This window comes from Budorcas taxicolor, chromosome 9 (assembly GCF_023091745.1).
Source record: "Budorcas taxicolor isolate Tak-1 chromosome 9, Takin1.1, whole genome shotgun sequence".
NCBI classification, from domain to species: Eukaryota; Metazoa; Chordata; class Mammalia; order Artiodactyla; family Bovidae; genus Budorcas; species Budorcas taxicolor.
The window spans coordinates 13,720,309-13,742,322 of record NC_068918.1 but is presented as its reverse complement, the minus strand read 5'-3'; the positions used below and the strand labels follow the sequence as shown (position 1 = coordinate 13,742,322).

The 22,014-nt window shown below is 42.6% G+C and overlaps 1 protein-coding gene across 1 annotated transcript in view; it reads left to right on the top strand.

Moving 5' to 3' along the window:
- Nucleotides 1-19,815: 19,815 nt before the first annotated feature.
- The window catches only part of IBTK (inhibitor of Bruton tyrosine kinase), an 80,619-nt gene continuing 78,420 nt past the window's right edge, over nucleotides 19,816-22,014 (top strand). Inside the window, exon 1 of the mRNA XM_052645753.1 lies at nucleotides 19,816-20,136. Within this exon, the coding sequence (XP_052501713.1) occupies nucleotides 19,816-20,136 (321 nt within the window). The remainder of the gene's footprint in view (nucleotides 20,137-22,014) is intronic.

Here is a 22,014-nt window from a genome sequence, read left to right as displayed (position 1 = left end):
AAAACTCTCAGAGGAAAACTTAGGCAGTACACTCTTTCACATAAATCACGACAAGAGCTTCTTTGACACCTCTTGGAGTAATGGAAATAAAAACAAAAATAAACAAATAGGACCTAATGAAACTTAAAAAGTTTTTGCACAGCCAAGGAAATGATAAACAAGATTGAACTGATTTTTTTTTAACATTAAACTGATGGCCATGATAACTCATTCTTGAACAAAGCTGATCTAACACATGTATTTTCTGCTCAAAGCAACTTTACAGATTTCTTGGGCTTAGGAACACTTCAGCACTCCATTTTGGGGGGGCACTTTAACGAGCAAAATCATCCATAAAAAGCACAAGAATGCAAAAAACATGGCAGTGTATAAAGACACCTGTTTGCATCCTGAGAGTTAAAACAGGAAGGCAGAGCTTTGTCTCGTCTGATCCCATCTTGAACGTGCTGAGAACACCTGCAATAGGTGACTCAGAGTTTCCGCTGCCCTGAGTCCCTGAATGTGTGTATCCCTGAATGACTGGAAAAGCTCTGAGTACTGATTTAGGGGTCACACATAAATTTTAGCCCACTGGTGCATTCACAAATACGGAATCTGTGAAAACTGAGAGTTGACTGTATTTCCTTCCTTCCTAAATTTTGAGTTTCTGACTGGCAGCATTCCCATTGAAGAGCTTTAGCATCTCTTGTGGGCCAGTTCTGATGACAGTTACTTCTCTTACTTTTTGTTTCTCTAAAAATATCTTCATTTGCCTTCATTCAGTTCAGTTCAGTTCAGTCGCTCAGTTGTGTCCGACTCTTTGCGACCACATGAATCACAGCACGCCAGGCCTCCCTGTCCCTCACCATCTCCTGGAGTTCACTCAGACTCACGTCCATCGAGTGCGTGATGCCATCCAGCCATCTCATCCTCTGTCGTCCCCTTCTCCTCCTGCCCCCAATCCCTCCCAGCATCAGAGTCTTTTCCAATGAGTCAACTCTTGCCTTCATTACTGAGGGACAATGTCTGGGTTAACAGTTTTCTTTCTTCTGCTGTTTAAAGATACTGACCTACTGTCCTTTTCATAGGTGGCGCTGTGGTAAAGAAGCTGCCTGCCAATGCAGGAGACAGGAGAGATGCTGGTTCGATCCCTGGGTTGGAAAGATCTCCTGGAGAAGGGAATGGTAACCCACTCCAGTATTCCTGCCTGGGAAATTCCATGGACAGAGGAGCTGGTCAGGCTACAGTCCATAGGGTCACAAAGAGTGGAACACAACTGAAGTGACTTAGGACACACACACATCATCTTCATGGTTTATGATGTGAAATCCATGGTGATTCAAGTCATTCTTCCTTTTATATAATACTACATCTTTCTCGGAGTGCTTTCTCTTCATCTTTGGTTTTCAGCTATTGGACTATGATGTTTCTGGGCATAGCTATCTTTGAATTTATTCTGCCTAGGTTCTGCTGAGCTTCTTTCGATCTGTAAATGTATATTTCTCACAATGTTAGTTTTCCTTAAATATTTGATGATTCTTAGTTTTGTGCTCATCTGCACACAAAAGAGATTAGAACAATATTGTTTGTGGAGGAGGCTATGTCTGTTGTGGGGAGGAATAGGACCTATAGCCACACCTGAATACCTGTCTTGCTTTAGGGGTATGAGGAAGGGACGGGTCATGCTGCTGAACAGGAAGAGCTAGTAGCTAGTGTTGAGGTATAAGAGTTTCCTGATTAATCCAGGTTTCACCTTCCGCATGGCCACTGTCCTGTCTTTTAAACTGAAGGTCCTATATTCTACCTGGAGGCAAATATCCCAGCTGTGCTCATTGAAGAGGGAGGCTAAAGAAGATTTCAGTTAGCTTATCTGCTCCTGCCGTGATAGTCCAGTTAATCACTTTGTGGCTTAGTATGAATTCCTTTCTGCTCCTGACAGCCACCCTGGATGTGGAACACTTTCGGCCCTGCTGTTGTCTTTTGCAGCAGTCCTCTATTGTTGTTTCGGGGCTGTTACTACTTTCTACTCTCCAATCCAGCCTCCTCTCCATCTTTCAGAGACTCCTCCTAAGTTCTGGACCATCAGGAGCCAATGTTCTTATTTTCCAATGCACTCATTTGTGAATTTTAAAATTCAGTTTTAAAGATGCTTTTCCTGCCAGGTCTAGAGATTTGTGGCATGCAGTATGTGCCCAGCCTGACATTTTAAATCCAACCTGCTTTTCTTCTCCTCCTCCCTAGTCGCCTCTCCTCCTCTTCCTCCTCCTCCCACTCCCTCTTCTTAAAGAAGCAGTGGTGATAATCTGATTTAATCACATAATTAGGCAAAGAAGGAACACAAGCAAATCTCAGGTGGGCTGAGAAACGAGCACTACAAATTCTCGTAGTAAAGGGGAAATAGAGTTTATCCTGATTATAAAAGAATGCTAAGCTTGACAAATCCATAGATTTGATTTCTCACAATTTTTGTTGCCTCATGTAGGGTTTGAAATGGTCTTGAATTTCTCCAGTATTTGCCTTGAATTTTTGGGTTTATTGGTGAACTCTGCTTTCAAGCTTATATATTTCTAAAGTTATATTCAAACACTGCCATCTTGTGGGTCATTTCTTGGGTCTCCCAATCCCACCTCTCAAACTCGCTCATGCAAATATATTCATCCAGAAGATTTCAGGGATATCAAGGTTTGTTAGGCCCACTAATAGCAGTACTGAGATATATATGAAGTCATTAAACTTCATAAGGCCTTTATGAAGGAGGTACTGTTAAGCCCATCAGAGGTGAGGAAACTGAGGCCTAGAGTGGTTGTGTAATTTGCCTCAGGTCTCAAGTTCAGTTCAGTTCAGTCTCTCAGTTGTGTCCGACTCTTTGCAACCCCATGAATCGCAGCACGCCAGGCTTCCCTGTCCATCACCATCCCCTGGAGTTCACTCAGACTCACGTCCATTGAGTCCGTGATGCCATCTAGCCATCTCATCCTCGGTCGTCCCCTTCTCCTCCTGCCCCCAATCCCTCCCAGCATCAGAGTCTTTTCCAATGAGTCAACTCTTCGCATGAGGTGGCCAAAGTACTGGAGCTTCAGCTTTAGCATCATTCCTTCCAAAGAAATCCCAGGGTTGATCTCCTTCAGAAGCTGGTAATAATAGAAGTAAATTTTTATATTCAGACAGTTTGCCTTCAGGACCGTTACTTGTACTGCACCCACATATAAAGCTAATAAATCTAAAACAACCCAATGTGACACAGTAATATGAATAAGCTATAGAACGAGTAGAGAAGAGAGGAAAACTATTAGGAAAGGGCATCAGGGAAGGCACCACAGATTTGTGAGGAGGTTGCCTCCTCTAAGTGAGAATTAGAAGGATAATTTTCCCATTGGGAGGACGCAGCAGAGACCATAACCCCTGGATCTAATAGTATAGAAATACCCTCAGTTCAGTTCGGTCGCTCTGTCATGTCCAACTGTTTGTGACCCCATGAACTGCAGCACACCAGGCCTCTCTGTCCATCACCAACTCCTGGAGTTTACTCAAACTCATGTCCGTTGAGTCGGTGATGCCATCCAACCATCTCATCCTCTGTCGTCCCCTTCTCCTCCTGCCTTCAATCTTTCCCAGGATCAGGGTCTTTCAAATGAGTCAGCTCTTCGCATCAGGTGGCCAAAGTATTGGAGTTTCAGCTTTAGCATCAGTCCTTCCAATGAAGAGTTATCTAATTTTATCTGCCATTGTACCCTGTCTTCTTCTGGGAAACTACTTGTCATTCTGCTTCAATTATTTGTTGTTTAGTTGCTAAGTCATGTCTGGCTCTTTGCGACCCCCTGGACTACAGCCAGCCCAGTTTTCTCTGTCCATGGAATTTCCCAGGCAGGAATACTGGAGTGTATTGTCATTTGCTTCTCCAAGGCCTCTTCCAGGTTCAGGGACTGAACCCATGTCTCCTGCATTGGTAGGTGGATTCTTTACCACTGAGCCACTATAGAACTCTAATAAAGGCTGTCAGTCATGATGCCCTTACGCTTCACCTAATCTGAGACAATATCAGGGTACATCAGGGGCCCTGAGATTTTTGTGCTTGAGGCAGAGGGCTCAGTGCTATCTTCCCTAGTGGCAAAGCCGAGGTGGGTGTCAGAAAGCTGCTTCGAGCCAAGCGTTCTTACCTGGAAGGCAGTTTGGAGTAGAAGAAAATCAGGTCAAACAATAAAGTTCTCATCATCTGTAGGCCAGCTGCATTGCTGATCTTCCAGTAGTGGTAACCACTCTTGCAAAACTTGAGCAGGTCTGGGTTTTGGTTCATCGCAACCATACAAATTCTGATATTCTTTTTCTCTGTCACCAGCTGAAGTAGGGGGAGTACTGTATTCCTTGTCTCTGTACAACTACAATGGTAGCACAATGCATTCTGATTATGAAGGATAGCACAATTAATTAACATGGGAGAAGTGGCATTTATGGAGTTTATTGGAAATGGTGTGGTTCAAACATCTCTGTGATGCTCTGTCTTGGCCTCATTTCAAGCTCTATTCCTGATGCCTGGACTATTTTCCTACTTCTCTGCCTCTAAATCACTGTAATCTTCTAAAGCCATCCTTAGATTTCTTGCTTTAAGCCTAATTTAAAAAAATTGTTTATTTTTTGGCCATACCATAAGGGATCTGGGTTCTTAGTTCTCTCACTAGGAGTTGAAACTAGGCCCTTGGCAGAGAAAGCACAGAATCCTAACCACTGGACCACCAGGGAATTTCCTATGCCTACTTTGGAGATTCCAGTCAACTATTTTTCTAAACTTCCATTTTTTTTTTAACTTAATGAAGTAAGTTTATTGCAAATAAAAATGACAAATTCAAAATGATAGAAATTAAAAGTCACCAATAACCCACCACACAGATAATAGTTGCTACTGGTATAGCTCTCTCTTCTCTATGTCAGCACAAAGAGAATTTTTTTTAATGGCTAATTTTGATCTCTTCCTTCACTAACCTCATCTCCAATGCGTTTTTCACTTCATTTTCCTTTATTTGTACTATTTCCTAATCATTGCAGTATTCCATCCTGCAAATTACCAGTATATCTTTGAAGACATCTAATCTTCCAGGGAAATGGGGAGCAATCTCACATCCTTTGGCTTGCAGTGTTCTTTTTTTCCTGCTTCATCTTATTATCATCTACTCATTCTTCCAATCTTAGTTCAAGTGTCACTTCTTTGGAAGCTTCAATTTATTCACAGTATTATTTGCAGTTTTTGTACAAGTTGCAAAGAGTTCTTATGTGTGGGATTATCTGGGTCTATGTAAGTGTTTTGTTCACTAATTGGATCCCTATTGTTTACAAGTGCCTAACAGTGGCTATTGTTAAAATAAATGGAATAATTGCTAGGGAACTAGAATAATTCCACTGCTAAGGAAATACTTACTTATAAAAAGTAACATCTACCATTTAGGAAGGGTTATTGTGTTTCAGGCACTCTGCTAAGTGCAATATGTCTCTATAGAATTACATTTTCACAATGGTAATTGCATTGTTGCTCCTATTTTACAAATGAGGAAATGGAGGCTTCCAAAAAGCCAATTAATTTGCTCAGAGACTGATAAAATATTTGATTTTTGGTCAGTGCATTTATTTACATTATTTTGCTTGCCATTGCTAGCTTCTTTGTGCGTGAATATAAAAGTCATCAAACATAGCTTATTTTCAAAATCACTTCAATGTTTACATTATAAATTAGTTTTTGTTACCTGTCAAAGAAGGGCACCTAGAATAAGGGGCAAAGAGACAAAACACAGCTAGTTATGCTCTTCACTAACCAGCTGGGTGTCTTTAGGCTTCCACAAGGCAGGCTCCTGAATGAGTTCAGCTGAATGGGCCGTCCCAAAGCAGACATTTAGTCCAACTCTGTCGTTTTACAGATGAGAGAGATTAAATGGCTTGTATAACTGACCACGTGGCAGAGCCGCACAGCTACCTCCTGCCTTTGAGTTGTTTGTTCTGAGTCACCCAGCCCTCCCCGAACAAACATTGACCGGGCCCTACAGTATTAGGCATTCCCAGGCAGGGCGTTTCTTTTTCGCTACCCTAGTATCGATTATTGGCTGCTTGCTTTTCCTCCCTCATTTTTCACACGACTGTTTCAAAAAACTCCTTCCGTGCGGAGTTAAAGGGGGGCAAAAAGGATAGAGCCAGCCTGGCGTCAGGCAGAGTGACTGGCGGGCGCCGGGTCGGCGGCTGGACCCGCACAGCCATGATCTAAGAAGTCCGTGACGCCTTCTGACCCAGGGAGTGACCCCCCCGCCCCCGGATCATCTGGGTGTGGGAAGGGCGATGCTGTCTCTCTGCCAGACCGCGCCCTGAGCTTTTCAGTGACCCCACTGGTAGGGCGTCGGGGAGGAAACTCAGGTGCCAGATGCCTACGCCTTTGGTTTCTGTTGCGTGATGACCAAGGGATCCGTCCAGGTTCCCCAAGTTCAGTCTCTCCACCAGGGTTTATCGTGAACTGCCAAGTCTCCGGCTGTGGGGGCGAACAGGATTTCTCCTTGGGCGACAGCTGACGCGAGGCGGACATTTCCACCACCCCCGTTGGTTTAAGAGTCCCCGACCGCGGCCTTCCCCAACCCCGCCGTCCCCCTCTGCACACCCCCACCCGCCAGCGCTGGCAGTCCCAAGGCCGGCGGGGTCAAGTTCCTTTAGGGCGCCAGGGCAAGGCCACAGTTTCGGCGCTGCCACGCGAGGCCTTCTGAGCAGACACTAGCCAATCCTCAAGAGGCATACAAGAGCCCCAACCAATCAGCGCCCGTCTTATTCCTAGGTCCCGCCCGCGCCGGCCTCTCCTCCCAGACCCACCTCCCACCCCCCTTCCAGGCGCCTGTAGACGCGGCTGTAGCTGCAGCCGCCTTCAGAGCTGACCCGGGCCTGGGGACCCGCCTCCACTGGCGCCCTTCGCTTTCTCCTGCTGCTTTCACTGAGGATGAGTCCCTGCGCTGCCGCGCGCCCACCCCGCGGAGACCACTGGCGTATTTTCATCTAGCGACTGGTGAGGGAGGCTTCGGCCGCGCCCGGCCGTATGGAGCCGGGCAGAGGCGACGGGACGGTGTGATCTTCCCGCAGGGTGCGGGGGACAGCGGGCAGGGGACTCGGCGGCGCCGAGGCCGCCGGGCTCCGCGCGAGGCGGCGCGAGGCCGGCCGTGTGGCCCGGGTCCCAGCGGCCACCTCCCCGCCTCCTCCCCGAGCTAATGAATGATGTGTGCGGGCAGCGCGCTACTTAGCGGTTCTCCTGCCACGCCTTCCAGCGACGTCGCGCTGCTCGTTTCTGGTGGTTGTGTCCTGTCACTGCCCCTCGAGCGTGAATGTGAAGCCATTCCTCGAGGCGCCCGTATCCCTCAGCCCCTTCGTCGCGTCACAGAAGTTTTGGTTCACTCTGGGGATGCTAACGATGAAGTGCAGAGTGAATCGACTGTTCTGTGAAAGGGACCCGTTCTTTTCTTGGGGGATGGAGGAGACAGGATAGAGGCCTTCTGTTCTTGTAGCATGTTGCGGATTTCTAAAAACAAAAATAAAGTTTTAGTTCAGCAGCGAAATAAGTAATCCAGGATCTCCGTGATTCCGTATTTCCAGCGTAGGTAATAAAACGTAAAGGGTGTTCACCAGACAGGTCAGGAAGTAGAAACTGATGTGACACCTTTTTTTTTTCCCCCCCATGCATGGAAGGTAGGGAGTTTGAAAGTCGAAATTTATCAGAAATGATAAAAGAACCAGTGTTTCTATGCCCGTGATGTCCAAATTCATATCCTGCCATAGATCCTTGATCTTTTCACTGCCCCCCCCCCCCTTTTTTTAACTTTTTAATTTGTGTTTATTTGGCTGCACCTGGTCTTAGTTGGGGCATCTGGAATCTAGCTCCCTGACCAGGGATGAAACCTGGACTCCCTGCGCTGGGAGCCTAGCGTCCTAGCCACTGGGAAGTCCCTGCCCGTTCTAATTTGAATTCCTTGATTTTTATGGATTTTAGAAACTGATACAGGGCAGAAAGAGCTGCTTTCTAAAAAGAATTATAGTATAGATCCTTGCAGAAAGTACAGATATTTAGTCAAAGCACCTTATTTCAAGGAATTTTAAAAAGTGGCTCTTCTATTATTTAAAAAATTTTTTTAAAAACTTGTGTCCACGGCTTTCAGTATGCTAAATTGTACATTATGCTTCAAGACCATAAAGTTCAATAGACCATATTACATAAGGAGCTCAGTGTTACTTGGTTAATTTTTATAAATGATTTCCAAGTTAGCTTATTATTACTATTTTTAATCTTTTGGTCATGTCCTGTGTCATGTGGGATCTTAGTTCCCCAACTAGGACCAGGGATAAAACCTGTACCCCTTGCAGTGGAGCACAGAATCTTAACCACTGGAGGGACCCATTATTATCATTAATAGGGTGGTAATTCTTTGCCACCTCCAGAGATGTGCTTGCCCCCTTAAATTTGGGGAATTGTTCAATTGTGAAACTGGGTTTTGTGCTAATACAATGTTGAATTTTTTCTCTTGTACCCAGAGAATAATTGAGAAAACATTAGAATGAAATACAGTATTGATAAAGGTAAATTATTTCCTAAAGTAGTAAGTCTTGATGTTTTAAAATTAGGTGAAATATTTTCAGGGCTTATAGAAGGAATTTAAAATTTTAAATATTCTTTGATTATAAGTCACTATAATTTGTAGCTTTGTAACAGTTAACATAGATACAAGTCTTTAGGGAAGATATTTTGATTTTAGAGAGCTCTTCAAAAAAAAATCTACTGGTTGAATACATATTATAATTTTGTGAGAAATATAAGTTAGTATGGCATTCCCTTCCCTCCCTTCAGGAACTTAAAATCTTTGTAGGCAAGGTCTCCACTCATAAGGCAAGTTGTTATCATTTTACAGATGAAGAAATTTGGATTAGGGAGATTAAGCTACTTGAACAGGGTTTTAGATGGTAGGAATCCAATTTTTTTTTTTTTTTTTTCCAAGTGAAACATATATTTATTAGGCAGAAAAGAGTTGTGCCCTCATGGTAGTTTGAATTACTTTTTAGGCCTTCCGGGTTTCATTTTGCCAGTCATTTTGATTTGCCTGCTTCTGAGTCTGTATTTAGTATAGCTTAGAAACTTCCCATGTGTGCCTGCTCATCTCTTAGCCAAGATGGATTCTAGTGCAGAGGCTTATGGGTAGTTGACATCACTTACTGTGAGGTGATGCCTCCTCCCTTTTTGACCTCTGAGGAGCCTTTCATGTGTAGACCGAAAGGTCTCCTTGACTTCAAGAATGAGGAATAAGTGGTCTTTTATTTCTTATCTGGGCAGGGCCCAGACTCTTCCATTGTCCTGCTTTTATGGAGTTTCTGGTATTTATGGAGTTTCTGTCCACAGGGGAGAAACTGTTCAGCTCAATTCAGTCGCTCAGTCGTGTCCGACTCTGCGACCCCATGAACCACAGCATGCCAGGCCTCCCTGTCCATCACCAACTCCCGGAGTTCACCCAAACCCATGTCCATTGAGTCAGTGATGCCATCCAAACCATCTTATCCTTTGTTGTCCCCTTCTCCTCCTGCCCTCAGTCTTTCCCAGCACCAGGGTCTTTTCAAATGAGTCAGCTCTTCGCATCAGGTGGCCAAAGTATTGGAGTTTCAGCTTCAGCGTCAGTCCTTCCAATGAACACCCAGGACTCATCTCCTTTAGGATGGACTGGTTGGATCTCCTTGCAGTCCAAGGGACTCTCAAGTGTCTTCTCCAACACCAAAGTTCAAAAGCATCAATTCTTTGGCACTCAGCTTTCTTTATAGTCCAACTCTCATATCCATACATGACCACTGGAAAAACCATAGCCTTGACTAAATGGACCTTTATTGACAAAGTAATGTCTGCCCCAAAGCCCCCCTGAGAGATATGAACCCCAAGAAATCTTTATTGGGAGGGTTAAGAGCAAAGGTCTGTCTTCTCTAGCTTGTTTAGACTGACAAGGAGCTCATACACTCTACCTAGTTGGGGTCACAGAGCTCTTGTTCTGTCTCACCAAGGAACCCAGGGTGACTTCTGCTGTTATTTTGGCAGGATCTGTTTCGAGGAGTGGCTGGTATCTCTCCATCACCATCATCTTGATGCAAAACAGTTACAGTTTGGAAGAGAAAAATTTAATAATCTAGATTGGAAAAGTCAGGGGCCAAATATCAACAAAAGAATATTTTGTAACCAGAGGCCCAAGCAGGAGTAAGAACCAGGTTACGTTTGGTAGCAGTTTTGATCCTGGTATAGACAGAGTCGGAGCTTGGGTTACCCTGTCCGGAGAAATGGAGCTATTTGGCATGGTCATACACATTTTCTTTGTCCTGTTAGCCCAGTATGATTGATGTAGGTGTCACAGACCCAGTTAGAAGTAGTTGGACAAGTGACAGTGTGAATGTTAATAGACAAAATTGGTCACATTTCTTTTCAGGAGAGTAAGTCAGAAACCCAGTATGGCCCTGGTGCTTTGGAGAGACTTCTAGCCATTTGTCTCATTTTATCTAGGTAGGTTTTAACTCTTGATGTGGTATTAACATATGGATAACGAGTGCTATTGGTCTCTGCACATGTGTTTTCTTATCTTGTTAACATATGATTTAAAGCAAATTCATTGTCTAAAAATATAAGAGGAGGCCTTTAAAAAGTAAGGTTGTGGTCACCAGCTGCTAGCAGACATTCTTTTGAGACTGGTTGGTGGCATCCCAAGTTTGACACAGTTTAGAAAACTTAAGTTCTTAGTAATACAAGGACTTGTTAAAACCACATCCATAGTAGGAGCCCAATTCTTATGACTACAAGTAAGTGTAGCTCTTTTCTGGCACACTATTCTAGTTCTTCCGAGAAGGCGATGGCACCCCACTCCAGTACTGTTGCCTGGAAAATCCCATGGATGGAGGAGTCTGGTAGGCTGCAGTCCATGGGGTCGCTAAGAGTCGGACACGACTGAGCGACTTCACTTTCCCTTTTCACTTTCCCTTTTCACTTTCATGCTTTGGAGAAGGAAATGGCAGCCCACTCCAGTGTTCTTGCCTGGAGAATCCCAGGGATGGGGGAGCCTGGTGGGCTGCCATCTATGGGGTCACACAGAGTTGGACACGACTGAAGCGACTTAGCAGCAGCAGCAGCATTCTAGTTCTTATTGAAGATTTCCTAACTGCATTTTGAAAGAGCAATTTGGGTAGAGAGAATAGGTAGAATTCACACTGTTTTCTATCTGTGTGATTTTACATCAATTTACATCAAGCTTTTACATCAATTTCCTCTTTGTAAAGTAAAAGATAATAATATATACAGGGCAATACAGGCTGGAAAGAGGATTAAGTTAGTTCATTTATGTAAAGCACTATGCTTGTCCATATGAAAGTTCAAAAGATGGTAGACATAACGCTTGTAAGCCATGGACAAGTTGGCAGCCTTGTAAAGGTTTGAGTAAAAACGTTCCAAGTAGAAGGGACTTTAATATAGTTACTCCATTTTCTGATCTATATAACACTATGTTCCTTTTTCCTTCATAACATTTCTTGGGTACTTACATGTGCATGAATTGTCTCATTGATTTTTCAGAACAACTCAGGAGATAGTTATTCCCTTTTTACAGGAGAGAGCTGAAGCTTAGGCGATGGGTGATGTGCCCAGGGTAATTTATAATTTAATTAGTGGTGTATCTGAGTTACTAGCTCGGTGTTCTGAATTCACAGTCTGAACTTTACGTAATCGCCAAGTCTAACTGGCATCCTCTTTCTGAGGTCGCAAGGCTATTAACGCATGAAATATATTGTTTCATTTTGGTTTTAAATATTTCAGAGACTAGCATGATCAGATTTGTGTTTTAGGAATATAACTGAACTTTTAACCAAGTGTATACATAGGATTATGAGCCATTGTTGAGGGCTCAACCTCTAGTGACTGGCACTGTTATAGTGAACCAGTCTTTAAGGTTAACAATTGCCTGTAGCTAGGTATACTCCTCCACGCAATTTCTCATCAACACTTCATCACATATAAAACAAATTTTCACCTTTAATTTCTGTTTGTTCCTTTTGTTTTAAGTTTGTTTTCTCTGATTTCTAAAGTATTTACCCTCTATTTTTCTTCCTGGCTGCCCAAGCCAGAAACCTAGAAGTTATCACCATGTCTAATCAACTCAGGGTCCTAAATATGTTTTTGATTGCTCACTTTCTTTATCCCTAAAGAAAGGCACGTAAGACTGTCTATAATCTAGTGCATCCAGTATATATATATATATTAGGCATTATGCATTTCTGTTTTCTGAATTTCTTGGAATCTTCAGAATGGACCAAAGGTGATTTTAGTGCTTTTATATTTACTCTTACTTCTGCCTCAAATGCCCATTAAACCCAGGCTGACACGTGCTCATCTTAAGTCTTCGTTTATACATATCCTTTGGGAAATCTCTCTATCGCTCCTATTGACTCTACATTGCTATGAGTCACTTGTTATATCTTTACCATAGATTTTTAATCATGATTTTTTTTTAGAACTTGCTTAAATTCATTCCCTTCTACTAAGCAGTTCATTCCCCCATACTGAACTGTGACCCGCTGATGGTAGACTGTGTACTAGATAATAAATCTTGTTCAGTCAATACAGTTGTTAAATGAGCTGTATTTTCACTCAAGTATTATCAATGAATATTGAGAACAGAATTTTTCGAATTATCAAGAGTAACAGTGAAAACTGTCAGTTGCTTAGTTGTGTCTAACTCTGCAATCCCACGACTGTAGCCCTCCCTAGGCTCCTCTGTCCATGGGATTTCTTAGGCAAGAATACTGGAGTGTGTAGCCATTCCCTTCTCCAGGGGATCTTCCCAACCTAGGGATTGAACCTGGGTCTCCTGCATTGTGGGCAGATTCTTTACCATCTGAGCCACCAGGGAAGCCCTTAGGCTCTACGTATTTTTGTTTTTGCAGTATCTTGTGACCTGTAGATGCACTGAGGAGGCAGCATAGTGTTATAGAAATAGCTTGGACTTCCCTGGTGGCTCAGAGGTTAAAGCGTCTGCCTGCAGTGCGGGAGACCTGGGTTAACACTAGGCATTGGGCCAGGAATTTAGGGGAAACATGAGGGCAGGGGACAGGTTTGAGGATTATGAGCACATAGGTTAAAGTGGCAGGAAGAGATTGAAACTATCCAAGGAGAGTATGAATTAGGAAAGGAAGACTCAGTGGAACACTGAGAGAAGCCCAGCATTTGAATGTCAGGGGAAGGGAAAATGCCTTTGGAAGAAGTGGCAGGAGAGAGAGCCTGTGCGTAAATGCTTCAGTGGTTCCCTGTCCTTTCAGTACTCCTTGGAGATATGAATGTGGTGGTAATGATTCAACAGCAGGGACGTCAAGTAACATTATCCCCAAGTAATATTTGGCAATTCGTATGTCATTGGTAACCTTGGTATGTGTGGTTTCCTTGGAGGAGAGTGCTCGGAAACCAGTGACAGAGATATTGCAAGGCCAAACATGAGCTCTGGGATAAAAGTTGTCTTTTTGTTACTGAAGAAATGGTAGTAATAAAAACTACTATTTGTGGAATATACATTTGGTGGCAGATACCATGCTGAGCAGCTTCATTTATCATTATAGAAACTCTGTGAGGTGGGTGGCATTGTCTCTGTTTTCAGGTGAAGAAATGAAGGCTTGGAGAGATTATTGTACTTTGTAGTTACATAATTGGTAACAGCTGGCATTGCTATATTTGAATTCAAATATGTAGGATTGAGAGAAGCACTAGCTCTTAGTCATTTCCATATTTATGGTCATAGTACTCTGTATGTGCCTCCCGTTACATATTGTATAGTGTCACTTTTATTTAGATTTAATATTCTCTTTTCCCATTAAGTGCTGGAATTATGTATCATAACAAATCAGGGAATTCTTTTCTCTTGTACCCTAATTATTGCATGTAGGGTTTGAGTGATTGATGTAAGTGGTTCTTTTCAGGTATTAGGAAGACACTGAAAACACAAAATTTTAGAGCCTCAAAGGAATTAAGTACTTGTGACTATTTTGCCACCTATCATGTTTTCCAGTTTAACATTTTAAACTACTTGAGGCTTTGGTACTTTGTCTTCATGTCTACTAACTGCCGAACGCTGTGTTAGCTGGTTTACATGTAGTCTAGGGGAAACAGAATTGGATCTAGAAAGAACTAGGAGTTTGCTAGTTCTGTGCTGTCATTTCCAAATGGGGAAACCATAATAGTTAGGGACCAACTAGGTTTAGAATTTCTGACTGAGTGTGATTTGAAATGTGAGTGGAAAATATGGATTTGGAATGTTTATGTCTGCTGCACAGAAGTTTTCCCTGTACATACATGTAAACTCACTTATGTCCCTTTAAATAGTCATATAACTGTTTTTCCTCTGTCCTTCATATAAATACAGAAGCCTCTTGGTATCAGTCAGGTATTGGTTCTAGGACCCCAGTGGTATACCAGAATCCACAGATGCTTAGGTCCTGTATGTAAAATGACTTAATATCTGCATACAAGTATACTTTGAATCGTCTTTAGATTACTTCCAATATCGAAATACAATGCCAATGCTATGTAAATATGGTTAAACCTTGAACAACATGGATTTGGAGTGCATAGGTCGACTTATACTTGGATTTTTGTTAATAAATGTGTACTGCAGTACTACCAAGATCTGCCTTTGGTTGAAATTGCAGATGTGGAACTGTGAATAGGAGGAACCTAGCATGGGGTGGCACCCCACTCCAGCACTCTTGCCTGGAAAATCCCATGGATGGAGGAGCCTGGTAGGCTGCGGTCCATGGGGTCGCTAAAGAGTTAGACATGACTGAGCAACTTCACTTTCACTTTTCACTTTCCTGCATTGGAAAAGGCAATGGCAACCCACTCCAGTGTTCTTGCCTGGAGAATCCCAGGGACGGGGGAGCCTGGTGGGCTGCTGTCTATGGGGTCACACAGAGTCGGACATGACTGAAGCAACTTAGCAGCAGCAGCATAGGGAAAGCTGGCAATGAGAGGGTCAGTGTGTTGTTCAAGGGTCAACTGTAGTTGAAAATGCTATGTAAATATAGTTGGTCAGCGTGAGGCAAAATTAAGCTTTTGTTTTTGGAACTTTGTGGAATTTTTAAATACTTTGAATCCAAGCTTGGTTCGGTTAACAGATGTGAAACTTGCAGATATGAAAGGCTGACTACATATTTAAAATAAAATGAAAAAAGTATTTTGGGAACTTAATTTGATACCTTGGAAAAGGTAATTTATGTAGAATTTCTCCTATAAAAGCTTTAAAATCTAGGCATTATAGATGGATTGACTACTCATTTAAAATCCGGAAGACAAAAATACTGACAGGAGAAGATAATCAGGAGATGATAAATAGAAGGTGATGGAGAAATGCTTAATGTGAAGTAGTCCACTCTAGATATAAAATTTCTAGTATATTGGTGTTTAGTTTTGTAACAGTGAAGAAACTGAAGATAAGTAGTTTATCAAGTGGCTGCTGCTGCTGCTGCTGCTGCTGCTGCTGCTGCTGCTGCTGCTGCTGCTGCTGCTGCTGCTGTGTCGCTTCAGTCGCGTCCGACTCTGTGAGACACCGTAGACGGCGGCCCACCAGGCTCCCCCGTCCCTGGGATTCTCCAGGCAAGAACACTGGAGTAGGTTGCCATTTCCTTCTCCATCAGGTGGTTGACAAATAATATTTTGTTTCTCCAGATCTGAAAGAGCAAAGCAAGAAACATTAGCATATTTGAAAAAGACTAGAGGCTCATGTGTGATGGTTGAGGTTTCTTGACTTGCCTGTGGCCTCTCTAATCAACACATTAGCATTTATGTGTGTTTTTAAGATGTATGTTTATTTTAAAATGTGTACATGCACTTGTTAAAGCATTCAAAAGAGGTTTGTAGTAAAAAGTAAGTCTGCCTTGCATTTCTGTCTCCAGCCATGTGCTCTTCCCTGAAGCAACCACTCTTAACCATTTTCTTGTATGTTCTTCTAAACATCTTTCATGCGTATTTAAGCGTAAACATGTGCTTACATATACATTTTCTCATAAGTGGCATCACACATGCATCTAGTCTTAGAAACATGTTACAGTTTATCTTGCAGGCTATTTCATATTAGAAAACATGTAGCTGCCTTTTTTGGATACATGAGCACTCTTTTGCGTGGACACACCGTAGCTATCTTAACTATGAAGGTTTTCATGCATCGATGCAGTGACTGTTCTTGTACTTACGCTGTTTCACACATAGATATACTTTTACAGGATAAACTCTTAGGAGTAAAATTGCTTGAGTCAGAAGGAGCGTGCGTTTTACATTCTGGCAGATATTGCTGAATTGCTGTCTATAATAACTGTGCTGGTGTTCACTCACCAAGTACTATTTCTCCACACCCTTGTCCATACATGGTGATATCAACCTTTTTGATCTTTGTCTTTCTGATAAAATTAGTGTCTCATTGTAGTTTTAATTTACATTTATTTTGAATGAGATGAGTTTCTTTTTAAAAATCCATTTAAATCCACCCCACCTCCCTTTTTGTGTGAGAAAGTTGGTCACATTCTTTGACTTTTATTCTGTTGGTCTCTTACTATTTTGTATAGATGATATATTAAAGGAAAAATTTTCTCCTTTTTTGTCTTTAAAGTTTTTTATGTATGTTTTAAACTGATGGAATGTATTGGAGTTTTATAACTTTTGGATTTTAAGTCACATTTAGAGAGACTTTTTGTGCTTTGAGATTATAAAAAAGAGTCTCTTTGTTTTTCATCTAGTATTTTTATGGTGTTATATTTTATGTTTGACCCATCTGGAATTTATATTGGTGTAAGGTATGAAATAAGTGTTTATAGACTTTTTCCCCCTAGACAGCTATCCAGTTGTTTTGATACTTGTTTGGCATATTTTTAAAAATACTTATTTATTTAGAACCAGCACTGGGTTCTAGTTAGGGCACGGAGGATCTTTTTGTTGTGGCATGCAGGGTCTTCAGTTACAAGATCAAGTTTCTTGACCAGAGCTTGAACCTCGGCCCCCTGAATTGGGAGCATGGAGTCTTAACCACTAGACCACCAGGAAAGTTCCAATACCTGGTGTTTTATTAACATCTCCCTCTGTGATGAAGAACCTTCCAGGCAGAAAAAACAATGTTAGCACGGTGCCCGGCACTTAGTAAATACTAAATGATAAGAGTGTTGGTTATTGTGGTGGTGGAGGTGCTGGTGATAATGATTTAAAATTTTGTTTAATTGGCTGCTCTGGGTCTTCATTGGCGCACGAGGGCCTTCTCTAGTTGCAGCAGGCGGGGACTGCTCTTTAGGGCACGTGGGCTCCAGTAGCTGTGTCTGCTGGAGGGCTTCCGAGTGCAGGCCCAGGAGCTGTGGCGCACTGGCTTAGTTGCTTTGAGGCTTGTGGGATCTTCCTGGGGCAGGAGTTAAACCCATGTCCTCTGTGTTGGCAGGCAGGTTCTTACCCACTGGACCACTGAGGAAGCCTGATCATTCAGTTTTAAGGGGTAAAGTTTTCAAGTAGGATTCCTATAAAGACAGTAGATTTAAGTGTGTTTATAGCTTGTGGAGGTATAACTGGTTAGAGTGTAGAAATACAAGAGAGAAGTAATGAAGGTTCTGGAAGAAAAGAGGCGGATTCCAGAGTAACACACAGAAGTTAACCTTAAACATGAGACTGGAAAAACGCTGAGAGGATGACTGATACAGATACAGAATACTATGGGTGTGAAGGTGATGTCGATGCAAATAACCAGTGACCCATAGTAAGAATAAATGAGGGTTTTATTCCAACTCAACTGCAGACTGTAGCCCAGGAAACAACATCTCAGTAACTTGGGAGGAGTCAGTATAAACATGATTTTTCTTTCTTTTTTTTTTTGCTGGGAAATACATACAGTCAAGCATACATGTTGGTAAAAGTACTGCTAATCACAAATGACAGATATCTCAAGTAAATGATTGTAGTGTTTTTCTCTGTGTGGGGAGGTGCGAGAATCTGGTTGTCTTACCTATCGTGGAGCCTGTAGATCCCCAGTGTAGAATGCTTCATCCTGTTTTTCCCATCCTAAATTTTCCTCAGGACGTACGGTCAGTGTGTTACTGTAGTGGGTTGTGACTCAAGCTTTGTGTTACTGGATGGTGAGCCACACTCTTCTTTAATGGTAAAAGCAGATGTACAGTGTGTTTGACAGGCCATAAGACAGGCTGTTTTTAGTTAGCATAAATTTAAAGCCAAATCATGTATAAGCAAGAATGACCTCTCCATATCTCAGTATGTGAAAATTTCTTCTATTAGTGAAAAGTTTTTTTTTTTTAACAACCTGGTTAATTTTTTTTTTTTTTTTTTTGGCAACTGTAACAGAGCAGATAATGCAAAACTGTGGCCACCTAAAAACAATATCAAGATGACCTCAAAATTCATTTCTTTCAAAGTTACATATGAAGTAGGGACAGGTGACTGCAGTTTCAGGGCTTGAAATCTCCTAAAACGCAGGAATAGCACAAAGTAATGCCTCTCTCTTCCTTTCTGTCCTTTCTTCCCTTCCTCATCTCTCTCACTCACACACTCTCTCTCTCTCCTGTCGGATGACAAAATTTAAAAATATTGGTAACAACTTTGCCGTTCTTTATTGAAGGGAAAACAATCCATGGATTGCGGGGAGTTCAGTTCTCACTAGCAGTGAGGCAGGCTTCCAGGGGATTTTGGGCAACAGAGAGAGAATTTTGCAGAATGTTGGAAGAGGCAACTCTGAAACAGGGTGTGCTTGACTAGGAGGTTGGGGATTTCCTACTGAGGCGTGCAGGTCCTATTTTGTACTGGGAGGTGAGCGCACCAAAGCAGAGTTGGAGGATTGATTGGTGTTAGGTTTCCTGGATGAGTGTATCTGTAACTGTGGACTGACGTAGGCTTGGGTTTGTGATACACGCAGGGCCTGATTAAATGAATTAACTTCATCACTCCCCATATACATACCTACCCATAATGCCTGGATCCTGAGGTAAAGTTTGAGTGAAGTCAGAGTTTAGACATACCTCGGATGTGAGAGACCCTTCCAGTCATCTGTATGGTGACGTTGAAGAATCCAGGCAAACAAGCTGGAAGGTGGCTGCCAGGTGGACCCACTTCCTTTCCTCCTCAGTTTTCTCGGTGGGGGTGGATGGAGCCACCTTTCAGACAGGCTTATAGTCAAGCAGAACTCACCTCCCTCATCAAAACTGGGAGAGGAGGCCGAGCTTTTGTCAGCGAAGCTCTCAGCTTCGCCACAAATTCCATACGGAGAGGATCACAGGGGAGGCCGAGCGACTGAAGCCAGAGCCAGCCGTTGCTCGCTTTTGAAGGTGGGAGTCAGAGGCGCTTACACAGGGGATGATTGTATTGTGAAATGCTTGAGTGAGAGAGAGGTCCTGTAGCTTTCACTTTGTTTCTCCTTCTCTTACAGGTCACCCTTGCAATTATGGATATTTAAAAGGATCACACAGTGTGGAGGGGGAGTTCCCCTCCTCACTCCCCCTTGGTGCTTGACTCCAGGAATAATTTATAAACTGTGGAAAGTTTCCTTTTTTAAAGAAAGAACTTGTATTTGATATAAACTTTATAGAGTTATTTATAATTTTTTGATTTAAATGCCAAAATACATTGTACAAATCTATATAGTTTTATACTGTTGCCAGGAAGATTTAAATTATAACCCTAAGCAGGCCATTTATTCTCTATCAGTCTTTCTGAATAGCAGCTCTGTGGCCTGGCTTTTTCATTTTTTTAAATTATCTGACTATTCTGAAGAAGGAAGCTGCATAAAAACAATTAGGATGAATTCTTCCATCCCTGACTGCACATCAAAGTGTCGCTCCCTGACGCATGCCTTGGATGTCCTTTCTGTGGTAACAAAGGGGAGTGAAAACCAGATTAAGGCCTTTCTCTCCAGTCATTGTTACAATGCTGCAACCATCAAGGATGCCTTTGGCCGGAATGCCCTCCACCTTGTTGCCTCCTGTGGAAAAAAAGGAGTGTTAGATTGGCTTATTGAGAAAGGAGTGGATCCCTTGGTGAAAGACAAGGAGTCAGGATGGACAGCTTTGCATAGAAGCATTTTTTATGGACATATTGATTGTGTTTGGTCTCTACTGAAGGTAAGTGTCATCTGTTTTTTTAAAACTTTTTGGTCTGGCATGTGTTTTTCTTAATCTCCACGAAGAGATTGGCGTTCTTGTCGTTGATAAGAACTTGATATCTTTTACTATTGTAACCATTTTTAGATTGTAAACTATTGGCCAATTTTGTGTTACATATTTAATATGTCTCCACTGACTTTCTCCACCCCGTGTTATTTTAAAGTAAATCCCAGACATTTTGTCACTTACACAGTACTATATATCTTTCAGTATTTTTAAGAAGTATGGTTTCCTTTTCTATAACTATATTATTAGCTACTTTAAAAGGGTGCTAGTTATTGAAATCATATAAGGACTCTGATTTGAGTAGTGTGTTCATTTCTTGTTTGGCTAGGGATTAAGTTTTTATTGTTATTTTGCTCAGTCACTGAGTCGTGTCTAACTCTTTGTGACCTCGTGGACTTCAGCACACCGGGCTTCTCTGCCCTTCAGTATCTCCCGGAGTTTGCTCAAATTCATGTCCATTGAGTCAGTGATGCTGTCTAACCATCTTGTTCCCTGCAGCCTCCTCCTCCTGCCCTCAGTCTTTCCCAGCCTCAGGGTCTTTTCCAGTGAGTTGGCTCTTCACATCAGGTGGCCAAAGTATTGGGGCTTCAGCTTCAGGCCTTCCATTGGTTAGTCAGGGTTGATTTCCTTTAGGATTGAGTGGTTTGACCTCCTTGCTGTCCATAAACAGTATGAAAAGGCAGAGTTTTTATAGTTGTTTAAAAAAATAATCAGAATCAGTTTTGCATGCGTGCTAGGGCGCTTCAGTCATGTCCGACTCTTTGCAACCCTGTGGGCTGTAGCATACCAGGCTCCTTTGTCCATGGAATTCTCCAGGCAAGAATACTGGAGCGGGTTGCCATTTCCTCCTCCAGGGAATCTTCCCAACCCAGGGACTCTCCTGCATTGGCAGATAGGTTCTTTACCACTAGCACCACCTGGGAAGCCCGAAAAGTGTTAGTTGCTCAGTAGTGTCCGACTCATTGCAATTCCATGGACTATAGCCCGCCAGGCTCCTCTGTCCGTGAGATTTCCCAGAATCAGTTTATTTTAAATTTCCCATGAAGTAGATTAAATCTAGGCTTGTTGTACTGGTTAGACAAATAATGTTTTGCGATATACCCTGGTATTGTTTCATTAATAAACGCAGGTTAAAAACTGTCAGAAATCATGAGTTTTAAATTGCACAGTTTGTTTTTGTACAGGCATTCAGTCGTGTTTGTGGAGGACCAGAGAAGAATAAAGCAGAACAAAGTTCCTGTCCTCAAGGAACTTGCGGTCACATTGTAAGACATTAAGGAGCTTATATTCTGTTTTTGACTTGAAAACAATTGTTTGCATAGTGATCTTTCAGATCAGTTCAGTCGCTCAGTCGTGTGTGACTCTTTGCGACCCCTTGAATCGCAGCACGCCAGGCCTCCCTGTCCATCACCAACTCCTGGAGTTCACTCAGACTTGCATCCATTGAGTCAGTGATGCTATCCGCCATCTCATCCTCTGTCGTCCCCTTCTCCTGCCCCCAATCCCTCCCAGCATCAGAATCTTTTCCAGTGAGTCAGCTCTTTGCATGAGGTGGCCAAAGTACTGGAGCTTCAGCTTTAGCATCATTCCCTCCAAAGAAATCCCAGGGCTGATCTCCTTCAGAATGGACTGGTTGGATCTCCTTGCAGTCCAAGGGACTCTCAAGAGTCTTCTCCAACACCACAGTTCAAAAGCATCAGTTCTTCAGTGCTCAGCTTTCTTCACAGTCCAACTCTCACATCCATACATGACCATTGGAAAAACCATAGCCTTGACTAGATGGACCTTAGTCAGCAAAGTAATGTCTCTGCTTTTGAATATGCTCTCTAG